Source organism: Chlorocebus sabaeus, chromosome 20, assembly GCF_047675955.1.
Source record: "Chlorocebus sabaeus isolate Y175 chromosome 20, mChlSab1.0.hap1, whole genome shotgun sequence".
Taxonomy (NCBI): domain Eukaryota; kingdom Metazoa; phylum Chordata; class Mammalia; order Primates; family Cercopithecidae; genus Chlorocebus; species Chlorocebus sabaeus.
Window position 1 is genome coordinate 77239022 of NC_132923.1, and position 20611 is coordinate 77259632.

General features: G+C 42.1%; 1 protein-coding gene across 12 annotated transcripts in view; it reads right to left on the minus strand.

Annotated features, from left to right (window-relative positions):
* Positions 1–20611, minus strand: part of FGGY (FGGY carbohydrate kinase domain containing) — a 445568-nt gene that overhangs the window by 186634 nt on the left and 238323 nt on the right. For all 12 annotated transcript variants that reach the window (XM_007978542.3, XM_073007252.1, XM_038000610.2 and 9 more), the window contains one exon: positions 12227–12330. In XM_007978542.3, the coding sequence (XP_007976733.1) occupies positions 12227–12330 (104 nt within the window). The remainder of the gene's footprint in view (positions 1–12226; positions 12331–20611) is intronic.

Below are 20611 nucleotides of genomic sequence, written 5' to 3' on the forward strand. Positions count from 1 at the left end.
GTAAATGGCAATGTACTGTTGTATGATATCCTTCTGTTATCTCCCTAAGTAATAAAGACCACACACTAGTATCATTCCATAATGTAACCTAAAAAATGGGCAGTAAGTCTCCTCTTTCTCAAACATCACTACACTCAGTTCTCTAGAAGTTCTAAAAATACAAGGAAGGGGATAATTTCATGGTATGTAAATTATCTTTCAATAAAAATATTTACAACATACATGACAGTATCACAGTAACTCTCATTTAGGATTTAAGACTTCAGTTTTTTTCTAATGCAATATATCCCAAATCCATAAGAACACAGCCAAAAGGTCCAGTCAATGTCTCATCTGAACTTTTTTTTTTTTTTTTCTGTTGGCAGTGGGGAGCCACTGATGGTTAATTAGGAAGGGACTTTCAATCTCATTCCTTCAGTGTTGATTGCTCAAAAAGCTTCCCATTGGTTCTTCTGAGATCTTTGATCTCACCGTTATTTCTCCTGGGGCTCTAACCACTGGTTAAGTGAAAGACTAGAAACTACCTCAAACTTCTGACAGCTCTTGGAGTACTTTCAAAAGACATAAAAATGTAATTAATGTATGAAAAAAACAGACATTTGGAACACACAAAGAGAAAAGGAGAAGAGGATGAAAAATTAAGAGAAAAACAAGGCACAAATACTAAAGCCTCTGAACTAAATGTATGTAGAACTAAATGAGCTCACGTGTGCAGGCACTTGGCATGGGACCCAACGCTTGGTTAGGGCTCCACCATGACTGCCTTCATCGTCTATTTCATCCATACCAAACTGCTGGCAAAGCACAAACCCTCCCCTTACTGAGGGTTACTGACAGGTAACCCTCAGCAGCCACAATATCAGAATCACCCACACAACAGATGTGTGGCAAATAGGAAAAGGAAAAAAAAAATCAATGTGGTTTTCATCATGCTCTCCCAAACAAATACAAAAACATCTTCGTGAGTTGGGAAGTCAGACGCATGTCTTCACATTGCCAAATTTGGTACTTGACCACAGCGCAGCAGGGAACAGGGGAAGATTAAATAGGGAGTCTCATAAATACTCTCTTCCCAGGGGATGATGGTGACAAGTGATGTTGTTTATTTTGTTATCATTAGGCTGGTGGCTTCTTGAAAGGAAGTGATTTGGAAGACGGGGAAAAAGGGAAAATGAAAGCACTGCAGTCTAGCTGTGATCCAGCCTTAACTTTGCAGTTCTCATCAGGCTCTGGGAAAGACCTGCCGTGTAATCACTCTACCTCATTCCCACAAAACATGTGTGTTTATGGTCAACCCATCCCATAGCCTGTGTCTCATCATTCTGAGCTCTGGAATCCAACTGCCTGAGTGGCAAAACTATCTATAAGACGTACTGCCGGGTGCAAAGGCTTACACCTGTAATCCCTCACTTTGGGAGGCCAAGGCAGGCAGATCACAAGGTCAGGAGATCGAGACCATCCTGGCTAACACAGTGAAACCATGTCTCTACTAAAAATACAAAAAGTAGCCGGGCATGGTAGCAGACACCTGTAGTCCAGGCTACTCAGGAGGCTGAGGCAGGAGAATGGCGTGAACCCAGGAGGCAGATCTTGCAGTGAGCCGAGATGGCGCAACTGCACTCCAGCCTGGGTGAGATTGCAAGACTCCACCTCCAAAAAAAAAAAAGACTTACTAGCTTTGCAGGCTTGGGTAAGTCATTTGTCTCTCTGAGCCTCAGTTTCAGTCCCCGTAAATTGGTAAGATAATTCTGATTACTGTATGAAGTTATTATGAGGGTTTAAAAAATCCAAATTTCTTAGACCATGATAAACATATAATAAATATTAGCTGTTATTGTCATTGCTGCTAATCAAAGCAGTCCTCTAGAACTTTCCACTCCCATCTACCACCCCCATCCCACCCCACTCCCTTGTACCCTTGGGAGAAGAACCCAAGCTGCTAATCAGGAGGAAGCTAAAACACAGCTGCACCATTTTCGCCCTCTACTTCTAAAGGAAGAACTTATACCATTCTTCCAGGCAACTTGCAGTCTTTTGTGGAAAACTGGGCTCAGGCCAGCTGATAGGTAGATTCCCCCTAAAGGCTTTGGTTCCTGACCTTCTGAGATGCCTTGTTTCACCTGACTTTGCCGTGTTCCACCTGACTTTGCCGTGTTCCTAGTGGGTTTCCAGAAACATGGGGCCAGGTATCCCTGCCTGGCTTTTATAGGAATGGAATGTCTGGATCACAGGGTAGATGTAGGTTTTAAGAAACTGCTAAAATGTTTTCCAAAGTTGTTGCACCATTTGACATTCCCTCCAGCAATGTGTGAGTTCCAGTTCCCCACATTATTGCCACAACTTCAGCCATTCTAGTAAGTGTGGAGTGGATCTCACTGTGGCTTTCACTTGCATTTCCCTAATGACTAATGATGTTGAGCATCCTCTGCTCCTCTAACAAACAAATGCTGCGCAGTGCCTCACGGTCCTGGGTGAAACATGCCCCCGCCTCCCTCCCCAGCCCAGGCCACGCCCTTTGCCTCCAGGGAATGTTTTCCTTGGTGTTCTGAGGAAGCTGTAGAGTGCTGTTATTGACATCACCCAGAGAACACAGCTCTAAGAACATGGTATGGTCTGAAAGTTGGCTTTTCTGTGGTTAGAGCCCAAAGACACTAAGGCCACAGACCCCCTAACTGATTTCTGAACAGTTGTCAGATGGAGAGATTGTAAAATTTTTCTCGCAATTTGTAGGTTGCCTGTGTGCTCTGATGATAGTTTCTTTGGCTGTGCAGAAGCTCTTTAGTTTAATTACATCCCATCTGTCAATTTTGGCTTTTGTTGCCATTGCTTTTGGTGTTTTAGTCATGAAGCCTTTACCCATGCCTATGTCCTGAACGGTATTGCCTAGGTTTTCTTCTAGGGTTTTTATGGTTTTAGGTTTTACATTTAAATCTTTAATCCATCTTGAGTTAATTTTTATATAAGGTGTAAGAAAGGGGCTCAGTTTCAGTTTTCTGCATATGGCTAGCCAGTTTTCCCAACACCATTTATTAAATAGGGAATCCTTTTCCCATTCCTTGTTTTTGTCAGGTTTGTCAATGATCAGATGGTTGTAGATGTGTAGTGTTATTTCTAAGGCCTCTGTTCTGTTCCATGGGCCTATATATCTCTTTTGGTACCAGTACCATATTGTTTTGCTTACTGAAGCCTTGTAATATAGTTTGAAGTCAGGCAGCGTGATGCCTCTAGCTTTGTTCTTTTTGCTTAGAATTTTCTTGGCTATTCAGGCTTTTTTTTTTTGGTTCCATATGAAATTTAAAGTAGTTTTTTCTAATTCTGTGAAGAAAGTCAATGGTAGTTTGATGGGAATAGCACTGAATGTACAAATTACTTTGGGCACTATGGCCATTTTCATGATATTGATTCTTTCTATCCATGAACATGGAATGTTCTTCCATTTGTTTGTGTCCTCTCTTATGTCCTTGAACAGTGGTTTGTAGTTCTCCTTGAAGAGGTCCTTCACATCTGTTGTAAGTTGTATTCCTAGGTATTTTATTCTTTTTGTAGCAATCGTGAATGGGAGTTCACTCATGATTTGACTCTCTATTATTGATGTAACCCATCACATAAACAGAACTAATGACAAAAACCACATGATTATCTCAATAGATAGATAAAAGGCCTTCGATAAAATTAAACGCCTCTTCATGCTAAAAACACTCAAAAAACTAGGTATTGAAGGAATGTATCTCAAAATAAGAAGAGCTATTTATGACAAACTCACAGCCAATATCATACTGAGTGGGCAATAACTGGAAGCATTCCCTTTGAAAACCAGCAAAAGACAAGGATGCCCTCTCTCACCCCTCCTATTCAACATAGTATTGGAAGTTCTGGCCAGGGCAATCAGGGAAGAGAAAGAAATAAAGGGTATTCAAATAGGAAGAGAGGAAGTCAAACTATCTCTGTTTGCAGATGACATAATTGTATATTTAGAAAACCCCATCATCTCAGCTCCAAAACTCCTTAGGCTGATAAGCAACTTCAGTAAAGTCTCCAGATACAAAACTGATTTTTTTCTGTTTTTTAAAAGCATTATTGAGCTATTAGCTTTCAATAAACTATACAAATTTAAGATGTCTGATTTGGAAAGTTTTGACATAGCATACAGCAGTGAAGATAAGCCCACAATCAAGCTAAACATACCCAAATCTTTCCTTGTGCCCCTTTTTGATCCTACTCTCCTGGCCCTCGTTGTGCCCATTCCATGATTCCAGGCAACTACTGATCTGCTTTTTGTCACTATGTATTTGTTTGGTTTTGCAAGACTTTTAAATAATTGAACTATTTTTTATTCAAGAGAGTTTGCATTCTTTTCTGGTGTAACGACTATGGAAAACAGTTTAGCAGTTTTTAAAAACTTACATCTACCCTGTGATCCAGACATTCCATTTCTATAAAAGCCGGGCAGGGATATCCTGCCCCATGATTCTGGAAGCCCACCAGGAACAGGGCAAAGTCAGGTGAAACAAGGCATCTCAGAAGGTCAGGAACAAAAGCCTTTAGGGGGAAATCCACCTGTCCACATAACTATTTTGTGTGATTAATCCATGCTGTATCTTATATTATGGTTCATTACCTTTTACTGCTTAGTAGTATTTCGTTCTCTTGATACACCAAGAGTTGATCTTTTCACTCTTGAAAGATATCTGGGTTGTTTCCAGTGTTGGACTATTACAAAGCTTTATTTGCTGGTATCAACATTACCGTACAAATTTTTGTATGGATATATGCTTTTATAAGAGTGGAATGGCTAGATCACGTAGTAGGAATACGTTAACTTTGTAACTGCTAAACCGTTTTCCAAAATGGTTGCATCATTTTACATTCCCACCAGCGGCATGTGAGAACTACAGTTCCTCATATCTTGACCACCACTTCAGCCATTCTAAGATGAGTAGGAGTAGTAGAGGATCTTAACTGTGGTTTTAATTTGCATTTCCCTAATGACCAGTGCTTTTCATTCAAATCTCTCCTTTGGTGACATGTCTGTTCAAACATTTGCTTATGTTGGCCCCTTTTAACTGTGTCTGCTCTATCTTTCCTCCAGGCCTTTGAGGGAAGCTATTCAGCTGAAAGGGAGGAGGAAGGACTCTGGGTCAGCCTTCTAGAGGGCTCAAAGTTTTGCCTTCCTAAACACTGTATGACCCACACAATCACTCTTTGCCTCAGTCTCCTAACTTGTAAAATGAGGGACAGTAATGGCGCCTACTTCATAGGATTGTTGAGCTGTTTACATGATACAAAGTTTTAGTAAGGTGCTTAGTACACTGTCTGCGGTCAACAGATGGTAGCGAGTAGTATTACTGCTTATCTCCTCATGAGGACTGAGGCTGGGGTGTTACTGCCTGGGGTCAGAGATATTAAACATACTCAGTCCAGCACAATGTTTCTATAATGTTTCTCAAATGTCTTGAGGAACAAGCTACCTTGAGCTTCTTGAGCGCACAGTCTGTCTCTCATTGTCCACTGAACCACATCAACCCTCTCCTCGCCAAACCAATGCCTAGCATATAGTTTGTTTTCAAAACATGCAATCTGAGAGCTAGTCTTGACACAGAGAGTGTCCTGAGAATGCTGGTTCCTAGAAGGCTGACAACAACAGGTCCTGGTAAACGAAGAGGAAGCGGGGCACTTTCTGAGCAGCACCTAAGCGCTTTCATTGTTAGGTGTAACAGTGGTCCACTGTACCATGTGGAATCCCATCCCACTCCACCCCTCTGGTAACTTCTGCCAATGTCACTTGTTAAAAAGACCATGACAGAGAAACTGGTCTCACTTGCCCACTCTTCTCAGCTAGTAACAGAAGACCATCAGTTCATGTTATATGGCTGTCCTGTCTCCCTGTGGTGCCCTCCCAAAGGGCTCATACACACCCACATACTGCTCAGGCCTCAGGGGAAGTCATCTGTGAGGCTTTGTGGACACAGCAAAGAAAAACAAAGTAGAGAAGACTGAGGAAAGGGCCTACTACAGAAACTGGGCTGGCAGGAACACTGTCTCAGTGGAGACGGGGAAGCCATGATCCTACAAATATCTCTTCCTATAGGAAAACCTCCTCATCTACCCAGAACTTGAGATAGCCCCTTCTTCCTATTTCCACCATACTCTAGCCATGCATTAACTATAGTAGTTACCACTTTGTATTGCAGTATATCTCCCCTTTTTGTCTTTCTCAATGTGCCTGGGCTCTTCGAAGGCAGGCATGACATTTTTTTTTTTTTTGAAACGGACTCTCACTCTGTCACCCAGGCTGGAGTGCAGTGGCGCGATCCCAGCTCACTGACAGCTCCACCTCCCAGGTTCATGCCATTCTCCTGCCTCAACCTCCCCAGTAGCTGGGACTACAGGCGCCCGCCACAACGCCTGGCTAATTTTTTTGTATTTTTAGCAGAGACAGGGTTTCACTGTGTTAGCCAGGATGGTCTCGATCTCCTAACCTCATGATCCACCTGCCCCAGCCTCCCAAAGTGCTGAGATTACAGGCGTGAGCCACTGCATCCAGCAGACATTTTATCTTATTGAAGACTTTTAGCACTTAGCCAGGTAAATTAAAAAAAAAAAAAAAAGTTTTCTCTATGAGTGAATAGTTAATGAATATTTTAAAAATAAAATTTAAATTTTAGAATAGTTTTACAGTGTAAGATGGTTGTAAAGATCGTATATGCCTCACACCCAGTTACATTTCCCCTATCATTAATATCTTCTGTCAAGTATATATGTCACAGTGAATGACGCTGATATATTATCATGAACTGAAGACCATACTTTATTCAGATTTCCTTAGATTTTACCCAATGTTCTTTCTCTGCTCCGGGATCCCATTCAGGATACCACACTACATTTAGTTATTATATCTCTTTAGGCTTCTCTTGGCTGTGATGGTTTCTCTGACTTTCCCTGTTTTTTGATGACCTGGATGACAGTTTTGAGAAATACTGGTCAAGTATTTTACAGTATATCCCTCAACTAAGATCCATTTGGTGTTTTCCTGGTAATAAGACTGGGCTTATAGGATTTGGGGATGAACACAACAAAGTGTCATTTTCATTACATCATATCAAGGGTACATACTATCAACATGACTTATCGTTGTTGATGTTGACCTTGTCACCTAGATGACTGTTTCTCATATTTCTCCAATGTAAAATTACTCTTCCCCCATTTTCCATACCATATTTTGTGGAAGGAAGTTGCTAGGTGCAGTCCACAGTGGAAAGTTATGCTCTATCTCCTTGATGGTGGAACATTTACATAAATTATTTGGAATTCTTCTGTATAGGAGATGTGTCTCTTCTTTTCATTTATTTATTTATTCAAAATAATTTATGTCAGTATGGTCTTACAGATATTTATGCTATATTTTGGGTTATAATTCATAATACTTTATATTACTACTAAATTGTTCCAGTTGTGGCCACTGGGAGCTCCTGCAGTTTGCTCCCTGTGACATAGTCTCATCTTTTCTTTTTTTTTTTTTTTTTGAGAACTTTCTAACTTTCTGGCACTGCAAATGCGCCAAGCTCATCTTGTATATTTCCTATCCCAATCCTAAAATCAACCATTTCTCCAAGGAGTCCTGGTTCTTTATATTGGATAATGGTATTAGACACTATGATCTGGACGCTACGTGCTTGTAAAAACTAGCTCTTGGGGTGTCCTTATCTCTAGACCATCTCAGCTAACAGAGCCAGGAAATAAGTATGTATTTACTAACCTGTATATGTATATATATCCATAACTATGTCTATATGCATCCATCTGCATCTATGTTAAACTAAATATGAGTTCATACTGATGTCTCTAATTCTAATTCATAATCACATGGATTGTTCATGCATGATTAACGACTCATTTTTAATAACAATATCATATTTGGTATTTTGTGCCAGGTACAGTGCCAAGTCATTTACAAAGATGGTCTAATTTGAACCTGAACAAAACTTTATGGGTAAATACTATTGCTCACATTTAACAGATGCAGAAACTGAGGCAGTGAAAGATGAAGCATCCTGCCTAAATTCACACAGTAAGTAGTGGGGGCAGCGTATGAGCCTATGTCTTTTGAGTTTCCACATCCATTCAATGATAGAGAATCACCATCTCTACATTAAGACTGAAAAAACTTCAGTTCTGAGTGATTTAAGATGCAGATGTAGCCGGGCGCGGTGGCTCAAGCCTGTAATCCCAGCACTTTGGGAGGCCGAGACGGGCGGATCACGAGGTTAGGAGATCGAGACCATCCTGGCTAACACGGTGAAACCCCGTCTCTACTAAAAAATACAAAAAAAAAAACTAGCCGGGCGAGGTGGCGGGCGTCTGTAGTCCCAGCTACTCGGGAGGCTGAGGCAGGAGAATGGCGTAAACCCGGGAGGCGGAGCTTGCAGTGAGCTGAGATCCGGCCACAGCACTCCAGCCTGGGCCACAGAGCGACGACTCCGTCTCAAAAAAAAAAATAAATAAATAAAAATAAGATGCAGATGTAGTTCCCAGCTCTCTTCAAGTATTGCTCTGCTCAAATCTTACCTCCTCAGTGTTTCTCCCTACCCCAACCCCCCAGGGTCCTCTCCCCAACTGACATGCTAATTGGAAGACAAGCTGCCAAGTTACAGCCCAACTTGATGGCTCAAGAAAAGGGTGCTGGTGCAATGGTAAGGATCAGTTCCATCTTACCCCATGACTTTTCAACCTCTGGCTAACCCCTGCTGTGTATTATCTGGGGTTTTGGTGACTTGGTAGTAATTAACTCTGAACAAGCAGCTCTGCTTTCATGGAGTTAAAAAAAGAACGGCAGTATTCCCCCTGTTAATTAAGTCATCCACAAGGAAGATAAATGTGCAGCCATGCTTGTATCTTCTAAAATATCAAAGGCCTTATTAATATGTCTTATGTTCAACCTCAGGCTTTTTCTCCTGATTCCTGGAAGCAACAGGAACCTAGAGGTAGGAAGCTTCTAAGTATTTACCAATACTCACTTACATGGTCATTCGTTCATTCATTTATTCTTTTTGGGTGATCTAGAAGGAGGTAACCTGGATTGAGTACAAAATGTTCCTGGGAATTTTGTCTCAATCTACTAAATTGGAAACATCAGAAGTGAGCAGACAAGAAGAAAGAGGATCCTTCAGATCATGCTGAAAACTACTTTTTGAAAAACCCACAGCCCCCTTTGGTCCCTGTGTTCTGTTTGGCAAATTTTTCCTCACACTGGCGGTTTTATTTGCCAGAACCACAACAAAGGGGGTCCTTGAGTCTCCCTGGGAGTGTTTCCTCAGACCTGCACCTCTCCTAGACCTAACAAAGGTGTTATTGTTGCTGGGCTCCCAGCACCTGAGGAGATCAAAGACACTTTCCCATGCCAGCATGACCACAGTCTCGCCCTCATGACACAACATTAAAGCTGATGATTAATCCCCTTGGCCCAGAGGGTCCCTTCCCACCCCCAAGTACAAAGCAGGTTGGGGGTGGGAACTGTATTTCCAGCCCAACACGGTCATCATAAACTGGCATTTTATGGCCCTCATTCATGGCAACCAACTGCAGCTGCCCATCAAACTCGTTAAAGCCCAAACAGTTGCTTCATGTGAGCCGCTGACATCACTAGGAAAGTTTAATAACAATCTCCACTATTTTTGAGTGTCTGCTGTGTGCTAGGTACAAATCTACATAGTGCATGTTACTCAACAACCCTGTGAGACTGGCATCATTATCCCCAATTTGATGGATGAAGAATCTGAGGCTCAGAGAAGTTAAGTAGATTACTCAGGTCAGAGGGCCAAAACGTGCATGAGCAGATGTTCAAGCTTGCCTCTGGACAATGTAAAAGCCCATGCTCTCACCATTCCTCTATGGGTGCATCATACTCATGCACAATTCAGGGAGGAAAGGAGGAGTAGGAGCTTTGGAATCAGAGTTAGATTTGAGTTCTTAGCTCCAGAACTTCAAAGCTTGTTGTGACTTTGGGAAAATTACCGGACTTTTCCATGCTTTAGGTCCCAAATGTGTAAAATAAATGGATAGGGAAAGCCAGTCTCATCTCCATTAAGAGACAGTAAGACTGAGAAGCAGGCCATCACAGAGACACTTGCATTCACTTAGATTTGCTTCTGTTCGGAAATCTGAATTGAGTGGGATAAAAATGCCTGAAATTCAGATCTCCCAGGAGAAGCCTGATTAGATGCATCCCTGTGAAAATGAGATAATTTAAACAGGATTAAATCAGTATTCACTGAAGACAATCTAACAAGTGTAGACTCATACCAAGGGAAAGAAGGGCTGGCTCCTGGGCTGGTGCCTTCTGGCTTAAAGAGGCCTCAGGCCTCTGCAGATCTCTCCCTTTAGGGACAGCTGAGCCTTGCAAAGGGCTGCTGAGCAGAAGAAATATGCTGCAATTATTATTATTATTTTTGAGATGGAGTTTTGCTCTTGTTGTCCAGGCTGGAGTGCTATGGCGCAATCTTGGCTCACTGCAACCTCTGCCTTCCGGGTTCAAGCAATTCTCCTGCCTCAGCCTCCTGAGTAGCTGGGATTACAGGTGCCTGCCACCATGCCCGGCTAATTTTTTGTATTTGTAGTAGAGATGGGATTTCACCATGTTGGCCAGGTTGGTCTTGAACTCTTGGTCTCAGGTGATCTACCCACCTTGGCCTCCGAAAGTGTTGGGATTACGGGCGTAAGCCACTGTGCCCAGGCAAATATGCTGCAATTTTAAAACTTAGACAAATTCCATTCAAGACTGCCCAGAGCCCTGACAAACAGAAGGAAATCTATTTCCTTAAAGTCCAGCAGGAATGTCATCTCAAGAAGATTCTATCACCCTGCACCCTCCCAGGCAGAGTCAGTCACTGTTTGCTTTCTGCTCAGTAACAACAACAGTCCTAGTAATTAAGAGTGAGCTCTTGGGATGTGCTTACTGCACGTGGAACACTTAGTATTACCTCATTTAATTCTTGCAGCACTCTGACAGGTGCTGTTGCTCTCTACATATTGCAGATGAGGAATCTGGGGCCCAGAGAGTTTAAATACCTTGCCCAAAGGCCCACACTTAGTAAAATGAGGAAGTGGGACTGGAAACCACTTGGGCTGACTCCCTCAGCCACACAAAATGGGATGCCATGTGCAAGAATACCTCGCATATTGCTTGGCACGTAACAGATGCTTAGTATCATGAGATCAATTTGTATCTACATTGGGGGGCCTCGCATTATATTCTAATACCTGTTATAACTTCATCTCATCAATGGGAGAGCCAATGTCATTCTTATATCCACAGTTTAGCACAAGAGCAGGGACTGACAAATAAGTACATATATTTATATTCACTGAACCAGAATATCTGATGGTAGAAAGGCTCAGGGGTCCCTACAGTTGCAAAACAGTTTCAAATCCCACATAATTTCCTCCATAGCTGCTTTGATTCTGCCCTGGGCTGTGTCCCACTCTAATCTCTGCTCATCTCCCTGCTCCTCCCCCACTCTTCCCTCTATTTCACTTATCTGGGAAAATTCCAAAGAGTCGTCGATTTAAGTTTAACAGAGTAATGACTTTTAAATAAAAATATGGTAGAAATGGGTACTTATCGGAATGGAATGCTTTCAGACTCATGCATTTAAAGAAGATATAAATTTTAGGGCAGGCACTAAATTTTAACTGCAATCTTGGAGAAAGCCTTTCCACTAATTCATGGAGAAAAATTAACAAAGTGAAAATTGCTTATCAGTGTTCTTTTGAAGTCATGATATGCAGTCTAATTCTATAGATCATCAGGACGCTCCCAGGGAGATGGATTTATATTGATTGAGAGAGAGTTCCCTGGCCAAGGAAAACAGACACTCTTTGCAGAGAAGACCCCCCTACCCATTAGAGACAGATCAGTCTGGGGGAGCTAGACTTTGTCACTTTAGGATCAGATGTCACCATTTATGCCTGGGCTCTCTGGCCAGGGTGACGTCAAACGGAGCACTCAATCCTTTTCATGCTTACTAAGAATTTGGCCCCTGGAAAAAGATCCAGCAAATGTAAGCAAGGGAGGTGGAGTGGGGAGCTGAGCTTCTGGCTAGACAAAGCACAAGGGGCAGGAAGGGAAGAGAGGAAAGAAGTGAAGGGGTGAAGAAGCCAGCACTCAGGGTCTTCTTCCAGGCTGCCGCCTGCTGTGTGGTGGCTTTGCCTTTGTGCTTAGTGGACTCACCCCCATGTGACAAGAAGATGTTCCACAGATGACAGCCAGCCGTGACGTCACTGGCTGCCCCTCACAGACAAGGCCGTGCCCTTTCACATCTGCCCCAATCACTCCTGTGAGAAAGGAAAACAAAAACAAATCCTCTTTAACATATAAAAAAGAGGGAGAGAAAGCTAAAAACAAGCATTAACAAATCTTCTTTTTAATAGTCAAACAACATGGAGGAAGAGTCCTGTGTGTAGGGCAGTCTCAAGCAGACACCCAAAGGGCATACTTGCCTGCATGGGAAAACTCAGAAGCCTGCTCGGATTTTGCTTTGTTCTGGTCAATGTATGGCACCCAACATTATAATGATGGCAGTAATTGTAATTGTCATAGCAAAAGCAGCAGCTATCAGTTATTTTGTGCTCACTTAATACCAGGCACTATGCTACGTATTTGCATACATGGTCTCATTTTAACCCCATCATAGATATTAATAATGCTAGACATCAGAGGAGAAACTAAAGTCTGTAGAGGTTAACTGACTTGCCCAAGGCCACACTGCTAGGAAGGAGCACAGCCAAATGGAATCTGGTTTAACACATCACATCTCAATCCCAAAGAAGTCAAAGCAAAGGAACTGTCTGATGACTGAATCTTTCTGGCATCCCTAGGTCACCATTCTTATTACTACTTATCGTAGAACTCCAAGTGTGAAGGAGATGACTGAGAGCGAGTTCCTAGTAACAGAATGCCAAATAGCAGAGGGTTTCCCATAAATGGTAGAAATTCAGGCTACTTCCCCATAGGGCTCGTATTCCTTGATACTTGCAGGGCAACTAACGTTACAAATGTGACAAGAAAGCTAGGAAGATTGTTTAGGGTCTGGAATTGTATTCACTTGCTCAAATATCCAACAAGTCCCTTCTATGCACAAAACGATATATACTAAGTGTGATGTGGAAGCCACAAACATGCAGACATGCAGAACTACAACACAAAGCTGGGGGTAGAAAGTGCTCAGGCAGGACGCAGAGACTGGGACACAGGAGAGAACAGCTCCTGCTGACCTCATCAGCTCCCACGCAATGCCATGTTTGTTCTCAATCTCTAATCCTCGATGCTCTTTCCCACCTCAAGACCTTCACATTTGCTCTTCCCTCTGCCTGGAATGCCATTCCCCCAACCTCTCTGTCAGGCCAGTTCCTATTGACAGGGCTTCCCTGATCCTCTAGGACAGATGATTCTCCCTGTTAAATAGTGTCATGCACTGGACTTCCCTAGCACAAAATACACTGGTAATTGTGAAATATCACATATCCCATCTGCCTTCCTTCTATAATAAAAGTTGCTAGGGGCTGGTACTTTTACTCAAATGCTTAGCCCAGGACCTACCACAGTAGCTAGCTCAGTGCAGGAAGTAGGAGTACCAATGCTTGGGGATGCAAGGATGAAGACAAGTCCCTGTTCACAATCTGGTGGGAAGGAGAGGGAAGTCTAAATGGAGCATTTCAGTGCAGGGAAATCAGAATATCACAGGAGGGGCCGCAAGGGCAGCTAACCCACCTATAGGGGCCCAAGGAAGTTCAGTCTATACTCAATTCTGCAGAAGTTAGCCAGGTAAATGGCAGGGTAGGAATGTCTCATCAGGCCACAATCCCCAGATACTGAAGGCACTGGCTGCTCAGCAGCAGCCCTTGCTAGAAACTAATGTGAGAAAAAGGCCAGAGACAGGGTTCTTACAGCTTTCGAGGGTTTTCCACTGCTTTTTCCAAACTCTACCTTCTGGGGCACAGCAACCTATGAACCTCTGCTATTGTTCAGAGGTCTAGCAGCAGGGGGAAGTAAGACTCTTCCAAACTTTCTATGTTAGTTATCACCCAGTAGTTAGATATCCACAACCAGGCAATAAAGGTCTGAGACTTTTGCCTGCAAGAATCCTTGGCCTATGTGTTTTCAGATCAAGTCCCCTGCTCTGCTCAGTACTGTGGGGCTGCCCCTGCAGGCAAGTCAGCCAAGGTTGGCCCTGCTGGGAGATCTGGGCCTGGAGGGAAGGGGAAGCAAGAGCCTATTTACTTCTCTTCTGTGCCAGGCAGCAGCTGTTTCTCCTCCACCACTCGGGCTCTGCTGACAGGGCCGCTATGGCTCCAGCATCTGCTGGTGTCCCCTGCCTTTAGACGATGGGAACACCACCTCCCTCCTTAGTCCCTCCAGCTTGGGGATGGTAGCCATTTCCATTTCACTGATCTCTGAATTGCTTCATAGGGAATGTAGCTCTTCTCAGCTCCTCCATCATCAGGATCACCATTTTTGGGTATTAAATTGCCTGTTTTTTAAACACTTAGAGTGGTTTATGTTTTGCTGGATGGATCCTGAGTGATATGATTCTCCATTCAGGGCACAAAGGCTTTTGTACTGGAATAACCCAAGATATGAACTCATTTTAAGTGAGCTCTTTTTACATGCTCTTTCTATACATGTCTCATTTTATTCTTACAACAACCTAATATGACTGGTATTAGTATTATCCTCATTTTATGGGTAAGAAAACCGAAGCTTAGAAATGAGTAGTAACTTCATCAGGGTCACGCAGCTCACAAGGAATAGGGCTGTGATTCACATTCAGGTAATCTGATTCCAAAGTGCTGGTTCTTCGCCACCAAGACTCACAGGTTTTTCTCTAAGATAAAAATCCAACAGTCGGGCAGTCAATGTTTACTTATCTGTATATCTCAAAATATTGGAATCTTAAATACATTGATTCTGAGATCCTTGACAAAAAAGGAGTTGGCCACAGCTGGTCCACAGTATCATAAATAGGTTCAAGGAATTCCTGAGAATCACCCACATTTACCGGTTGCATACATATAAAGTGCAGGCAAAGTTAATGTTACAGGGTCATTCAATACTAAAAGGGAATTAAAATGAAGGAACCAGAAATTTGTAGGGAATATTCACTTGTTTCTTCTTGGGTTGGCAGATTCATTGTTGCTATATCTAGACTTAGAACCTGAGAACTAGTGTGCTATTATGAGAAAAGGGTGGAATTTAGAGACAGAAGGATCTGCTATAAAATGAGGAAAATAACAACATCAAATGGTTGTTGTGATATTGCAGAAATACTTAAAAAGAGATGTTTAATGGTAGCTCTGTCACCATCATCACTACCGCCATCACTCTCTCCACCACCACCAGCATCACCATCATTATCATCCTCATCTGAACCCCCTCTCAAGAGACAATTAGATTCTTTCTTCCTTTCTAGTAAACATATCAACATCAAAGATAGGCTGGGTACTGTGCTGAGCTCTTTGAATGTTCTCTCGTTTAATCTTTGCGACATCCATAAAAGGTAAACATTCTTTCTTCCTCTTAATAGATGCAGAAGCAGAAGAACAGAGTGTTCAGGTAACTTGCCCAAAGCCACGCGGATTTAAGAAGCAGTGCCAGGATCTGACCATGTTCTGTCTGACTCCAAAGCTTATGTTCTTTCTATACTCCTCACTTTATGATGTTATAATTGTCTTATATAATGAAAACATACTTGGAAGTGCTAGTTCACCATGAAACACAGTGACAGCCATGGGCTAAGAGTTAGAAAAACAGAGTTTCAGCCCCAATTCTGCCACAAATAGCCTAAAAGTTTGAACTGGTTCTCTCACTTCCACAATGAGAGAAATGAATTACAAATGGAGGTCCTTCCTCAGCCATTCTCAATATATACACAGAGCTTATCCTAAAACACGAGCTGAGGTGTCTCCTTACCTAAAATTATATATGTTGGGCGGGACTAGCCTGATTTCCCCTCAAGAGAGGTTCTCAGCCGGGCGCGGTGGCTCAAGCCTGTAATCCCAGCACTTTGGGAGGCCGAGACGGGTGGATCACGAGGTCAGGAGATCGAGACCATCCTGGCTAACACGGTGAAACCCCGTCTCTACTAAAAAATACAAAAAACTAGCCGGGTGAGGTGGCGGGCGCCTGTAGTCCCAGCTACTCGGGAGGCTGAGGCAGGAGAATGGCGTAAACCTGGGAGGCGGAGCTTGCAGTGAGCTGAGATCCGGCCACTGCACTCTAGCCTGGGCGACAGAGTGAGACTCCGTCTCAAAAAAAAAAAAAAAAAAAAAAAAAAAAAAGAGAGGTTCTCTATGCTCTGCCTAATGTCCACCCCCATTCAGCAGCCATGCATAGCTGATGTTCACTGCAAGACCACATGAGTCAGAGAGTTGACATATCTTATTTTTCCTTTGGCCACACAGTGTTTTGGTGGGCTGTCCCCGAGAAAAGAGGTTCAGAGACAAGCAGGGAAAAGCAAGAAAAGGTGGGAGGAGCTTTCTTCTTTCTGGAGAAACATATTTTGCGATCCATAGAGGAATCACAGGCTGCACATGTACATTAGGAAACAATTCACAAGATGTGATTTTTGACACAAGTGCAGCCCTCAGTACCACTGGGGCCCTTCATATGACCATACCAGTGTCAGTTTATTCTGCAATCCTCAAAATGTTTAAGGAGCAAAAGTAGCAGCTGAAGAAAACAGGCATAAAAAAATGGTGACATCATCAATTGTGTTTTCCCTGAAACTTGCACAATGCCCAACTGATGGCAGTTGCTCAATAAATGTTTGTTGAATTAAAAAACAAATAGCAGAAAAACAGGCTTACTAACTCAATGAACTAAATGCCTCCCACCCCTCAGTGTAACACACATAGTTCATATCAAGCAATGTTTAAAAAGAATGTTAAAAAAGGAACTTTTAAAATTTCATGAACAGCTCTCTTATTTACTTTAATATGCTGTCTCCCTTCGTCTCTCCCATTCATCCAACCAACAATACTTCCACCCAAGCATTGAGTACCTACTATATTTATGTAAAATAAAAAAGAGACTTTGCAAATGTTATGATTAAGATAAATTCCTATAATTTATCATGCTGTGGCAGTTTTGAAAGCTTACAGGGTTATATAGAAGAAAAACATCCTGAGTTCTTGCATTTGTGTTATAATTATCTCCACTTTATAGCCATATAAAGTACTTTATAGCTTGCAAAGTATCCTCAAATACTCTAACCTTCAATTAGTCCTTAGAAAATCCTGTGATATGTGTATTTTATTTCCAGTTCACAATTGAAGAAACTGAATTTCAGAAAGGTGAAGTAATTTAGTTGAGTTTATTTAGTGACTTAGAGGTAGAAGTTGGACTCAACTAGGATTTTCAGTCTCTGAGTCTGATGTGTTGGCATCTTGAAAAAGATTCTCTTGAAACAACAACCTCAGGCACCTTCTCTGAAGTAGCAAAAAGGATAAGAAAGGTTTTGAACATACTTAAGACTATATCAGTTTGAGACTCTTGATTCAACCATTTGGATTAATGAACTGACTGATGAATCCCATCCAGTGAGTTTCTTGCCTCACTGGGAGGGAGGTTTCTGGAGTTCCTGGAGAGGAAGGTCTCCAGAGAAGGCTCCTTAGTGACCACCAGCTTTATGTATGCAAATTGACAACTGTATGCTCCTGGAAGGATAACAATCATATCAAAGACATGTTCTCTGCAGAAGACCTAACACCAGACTACACACAAGCAGACACTGAAGTCCATTGTTTTGACTAACATTCATTTATGTTATACAGAACACAATATATTGGGTTAGTATTATGGCACAGTGTTTAAAAATAAGGACTCATTCATCATGTGATTTCTTATCTTCTTTATGTTTCTTATCTTCTTTATGTCTCGATTTCCACATCTCTACAATATGAATAGTATCCTCCTCACAGATTATAAAAATTATATATATGTTAATATAGGTGTAAAGTACCTATAACAGTGCTAATAAGAGCATTCTGTGATGGAAATGTTCTATATTTGCACTGTCCGATACAGTAGATACCAGACACATGTGGCAACTGAGCACTGAAAATGTGGCTAGTACAACTGAGGACTGAATTTTTAATTCTATTTTAATTAATTCACATTCAAGTAGCAACATAGAGCTAGTGGATATTATATTGAATGGTACAAGTTAAAACATGCCTAGTACTGTATGAATCTTTGCTGTTTTATTATTTTTATTATTGTTATTGCTGTTTTTGTTGTTTATCTACTTCTTCAGAGTTAGGCTTGAATCCCTCTTTCGTCCCCTTGGGCAAAAATGCCTTGATCCCTTAGAACTTCAATTTCCATATCTGAAGAATCTGGATAGCAATACTTACCCACAAAGTTGCGGTGAGAATTAAGTGAGAATTAGGTGGAACACACCGGTACTCAATAAATGGGAGCTACTCCATCCAGGACCTACAGAAGTGCCTGGCACAAGCAGGGCTCCGTACGGGTGGGATCTTTTCTCCTATTCCTGAATGTGATTTAGTGGTCCTTGCCACTAAGCATTTGTTTACTGTGCTCCCTCTGCCTAGGATATCCTTTCCACCAATACACCTCATCCCACAACAATCCTAGGGAACATGGATTCCACTTTGAAGACTCAGTTGCAGCATCAGAAGTCTTTCCTGATCACATCTCCCCACATCCCCAAAACACCCCAGCCCAGCAGAACCGACCAAGCCTCCTTCCTTTGTAGCCCATCTCCTGACCCTCTACAGATTCTACCACTGTAACTGTAGTTTATGTGTTTGCACAGACAACACAAACAAATCCCTCTACTACACTATAAGCAAACGGAGGCCAGGGCAAGTCTTCACACTGCAGTGGCTCACTATTTTTTGGTGTTGTTGTCGATGAATGAATGAATGAATGAATAAATGAATGTGTGTGGCAGAAGTCACATACTAGTAAAGCACAAGACATTTTCTAGGTAACAATAGCACATTTAATCACTGACAAAGGCTCCATGTCTTAAATATGAATAAAGGTGAAAAATATTGATGGATTTTGAGTGGCCACTCATGGGTAATAATGTAATTACTGGAGCCTCACAACATATCCTGTCAAAAATCACTGTTAAAGACTAAAGGTTCTAAGATCCTTGATTACTGGGAGATTGCTTTGTACTGGACACTTTGCAAATATTATCATATTTGATTCCCACAATGATATTGCAAGGTAGTTATTATCACATTGATTTACAAATAGAGAAGAGGAGAGTAAAGTTTTTCAAGCAACTTCTACAAGGTCCCACATTGCTAAATTGCAGGGGATCTGGGGGTGGGACTATATCACACCCAGATCTACCTGACTCTAACTCTATCTTATCCTACATTATCTCGTGGAGTTCACAGAAGCTAGTTCCTTTCTTTTCAACTGCTTACAAGAACTCTTAAGTATTCCCAGACAATAGCATAGTTGAACTCAGATCTCTTTCAGGACTTACTGTCAAAATGCCACTAAAGCAAACCCAAAGGGTTAACCTCAAGCCTAGCAAATGAAGGGCCACTAAAAGGTGGCCGGGCGTGGTGGCTCATGCCTGTAATCTCAGCACTTTGAGAGGCCTAGGCGGGTGGATCATGAGGTCAGGAGTTCGAGACCAGCCTGGCTAATATGGTGAAACCCCATCTCTACTACAAATACAAAAATTAGTTGGACATGGTGGCATGCACCTGTAGTCCCAGCTACTTGGGGGGTGAGGCAGGAGAATCGCTTGAACTCAGGAGGTGGAGGATGCAGTGAACCGAGATTGCGCCACTGCACTCTAGCATGGGCCACAGAGCGAGATTCCATCTCAAAAAAAAAAAAAAAAAAAAAGTTAAAAAGGTAATCCCAATGTTTTATAAAGTATTGCTTTGACCTTAAAAGAAATGTGGTCTAGAACTTACTCTAACTAAATCCTAAAGTAGGTTTACTTTAAAAAACGAATCCCATGATTTAAGACAACAGAGAAATTTTACACACCTTGACATTGCCACTGCCCCCTCCCCCGCAACCCTCCCACCCTCTGCAGAGCAAGAAAGATAATAGGAAAGGTCTTTGTCTACATGAGATGTAAACAGACATTTACTAGATATATGAACTAGTTAGGGCGTAATGGTTCAAAGAAAGGGCCCTGGAACTAGACTGCTTGGTTTCAAGTCTGGCAAGTAGGTCAAATCACTTAAGCTTCCTGTGTCTCAGTCTCCTGATCTATAAAATTGAAATGATGATAGAATGTAGCTTATAGGGCTATCATGAAGATTAACTGAGTGGAACAATGTCTGGGACAGTTTACTCAATATATTTTCACCATTTTTGTTGTTACTGCCGACAACTTCCAATCTTTGGTGTTAATAGCAAGGCTTGGCATAACAGTTCATTTGCTTTCAGCACGGTGTGTGCTTTGCCAGAGTTATTTGGGTTTTCTTAGATTGACTGGAACATCTGTTTTCTGTCCTTGACTATACAACTGATGACAAAATAATTGGGGGCCCAGGGGAATAAGGAAAATGAGGTACCAGGTAGTAGGCATAACCCAGGCTAGCATTTTAA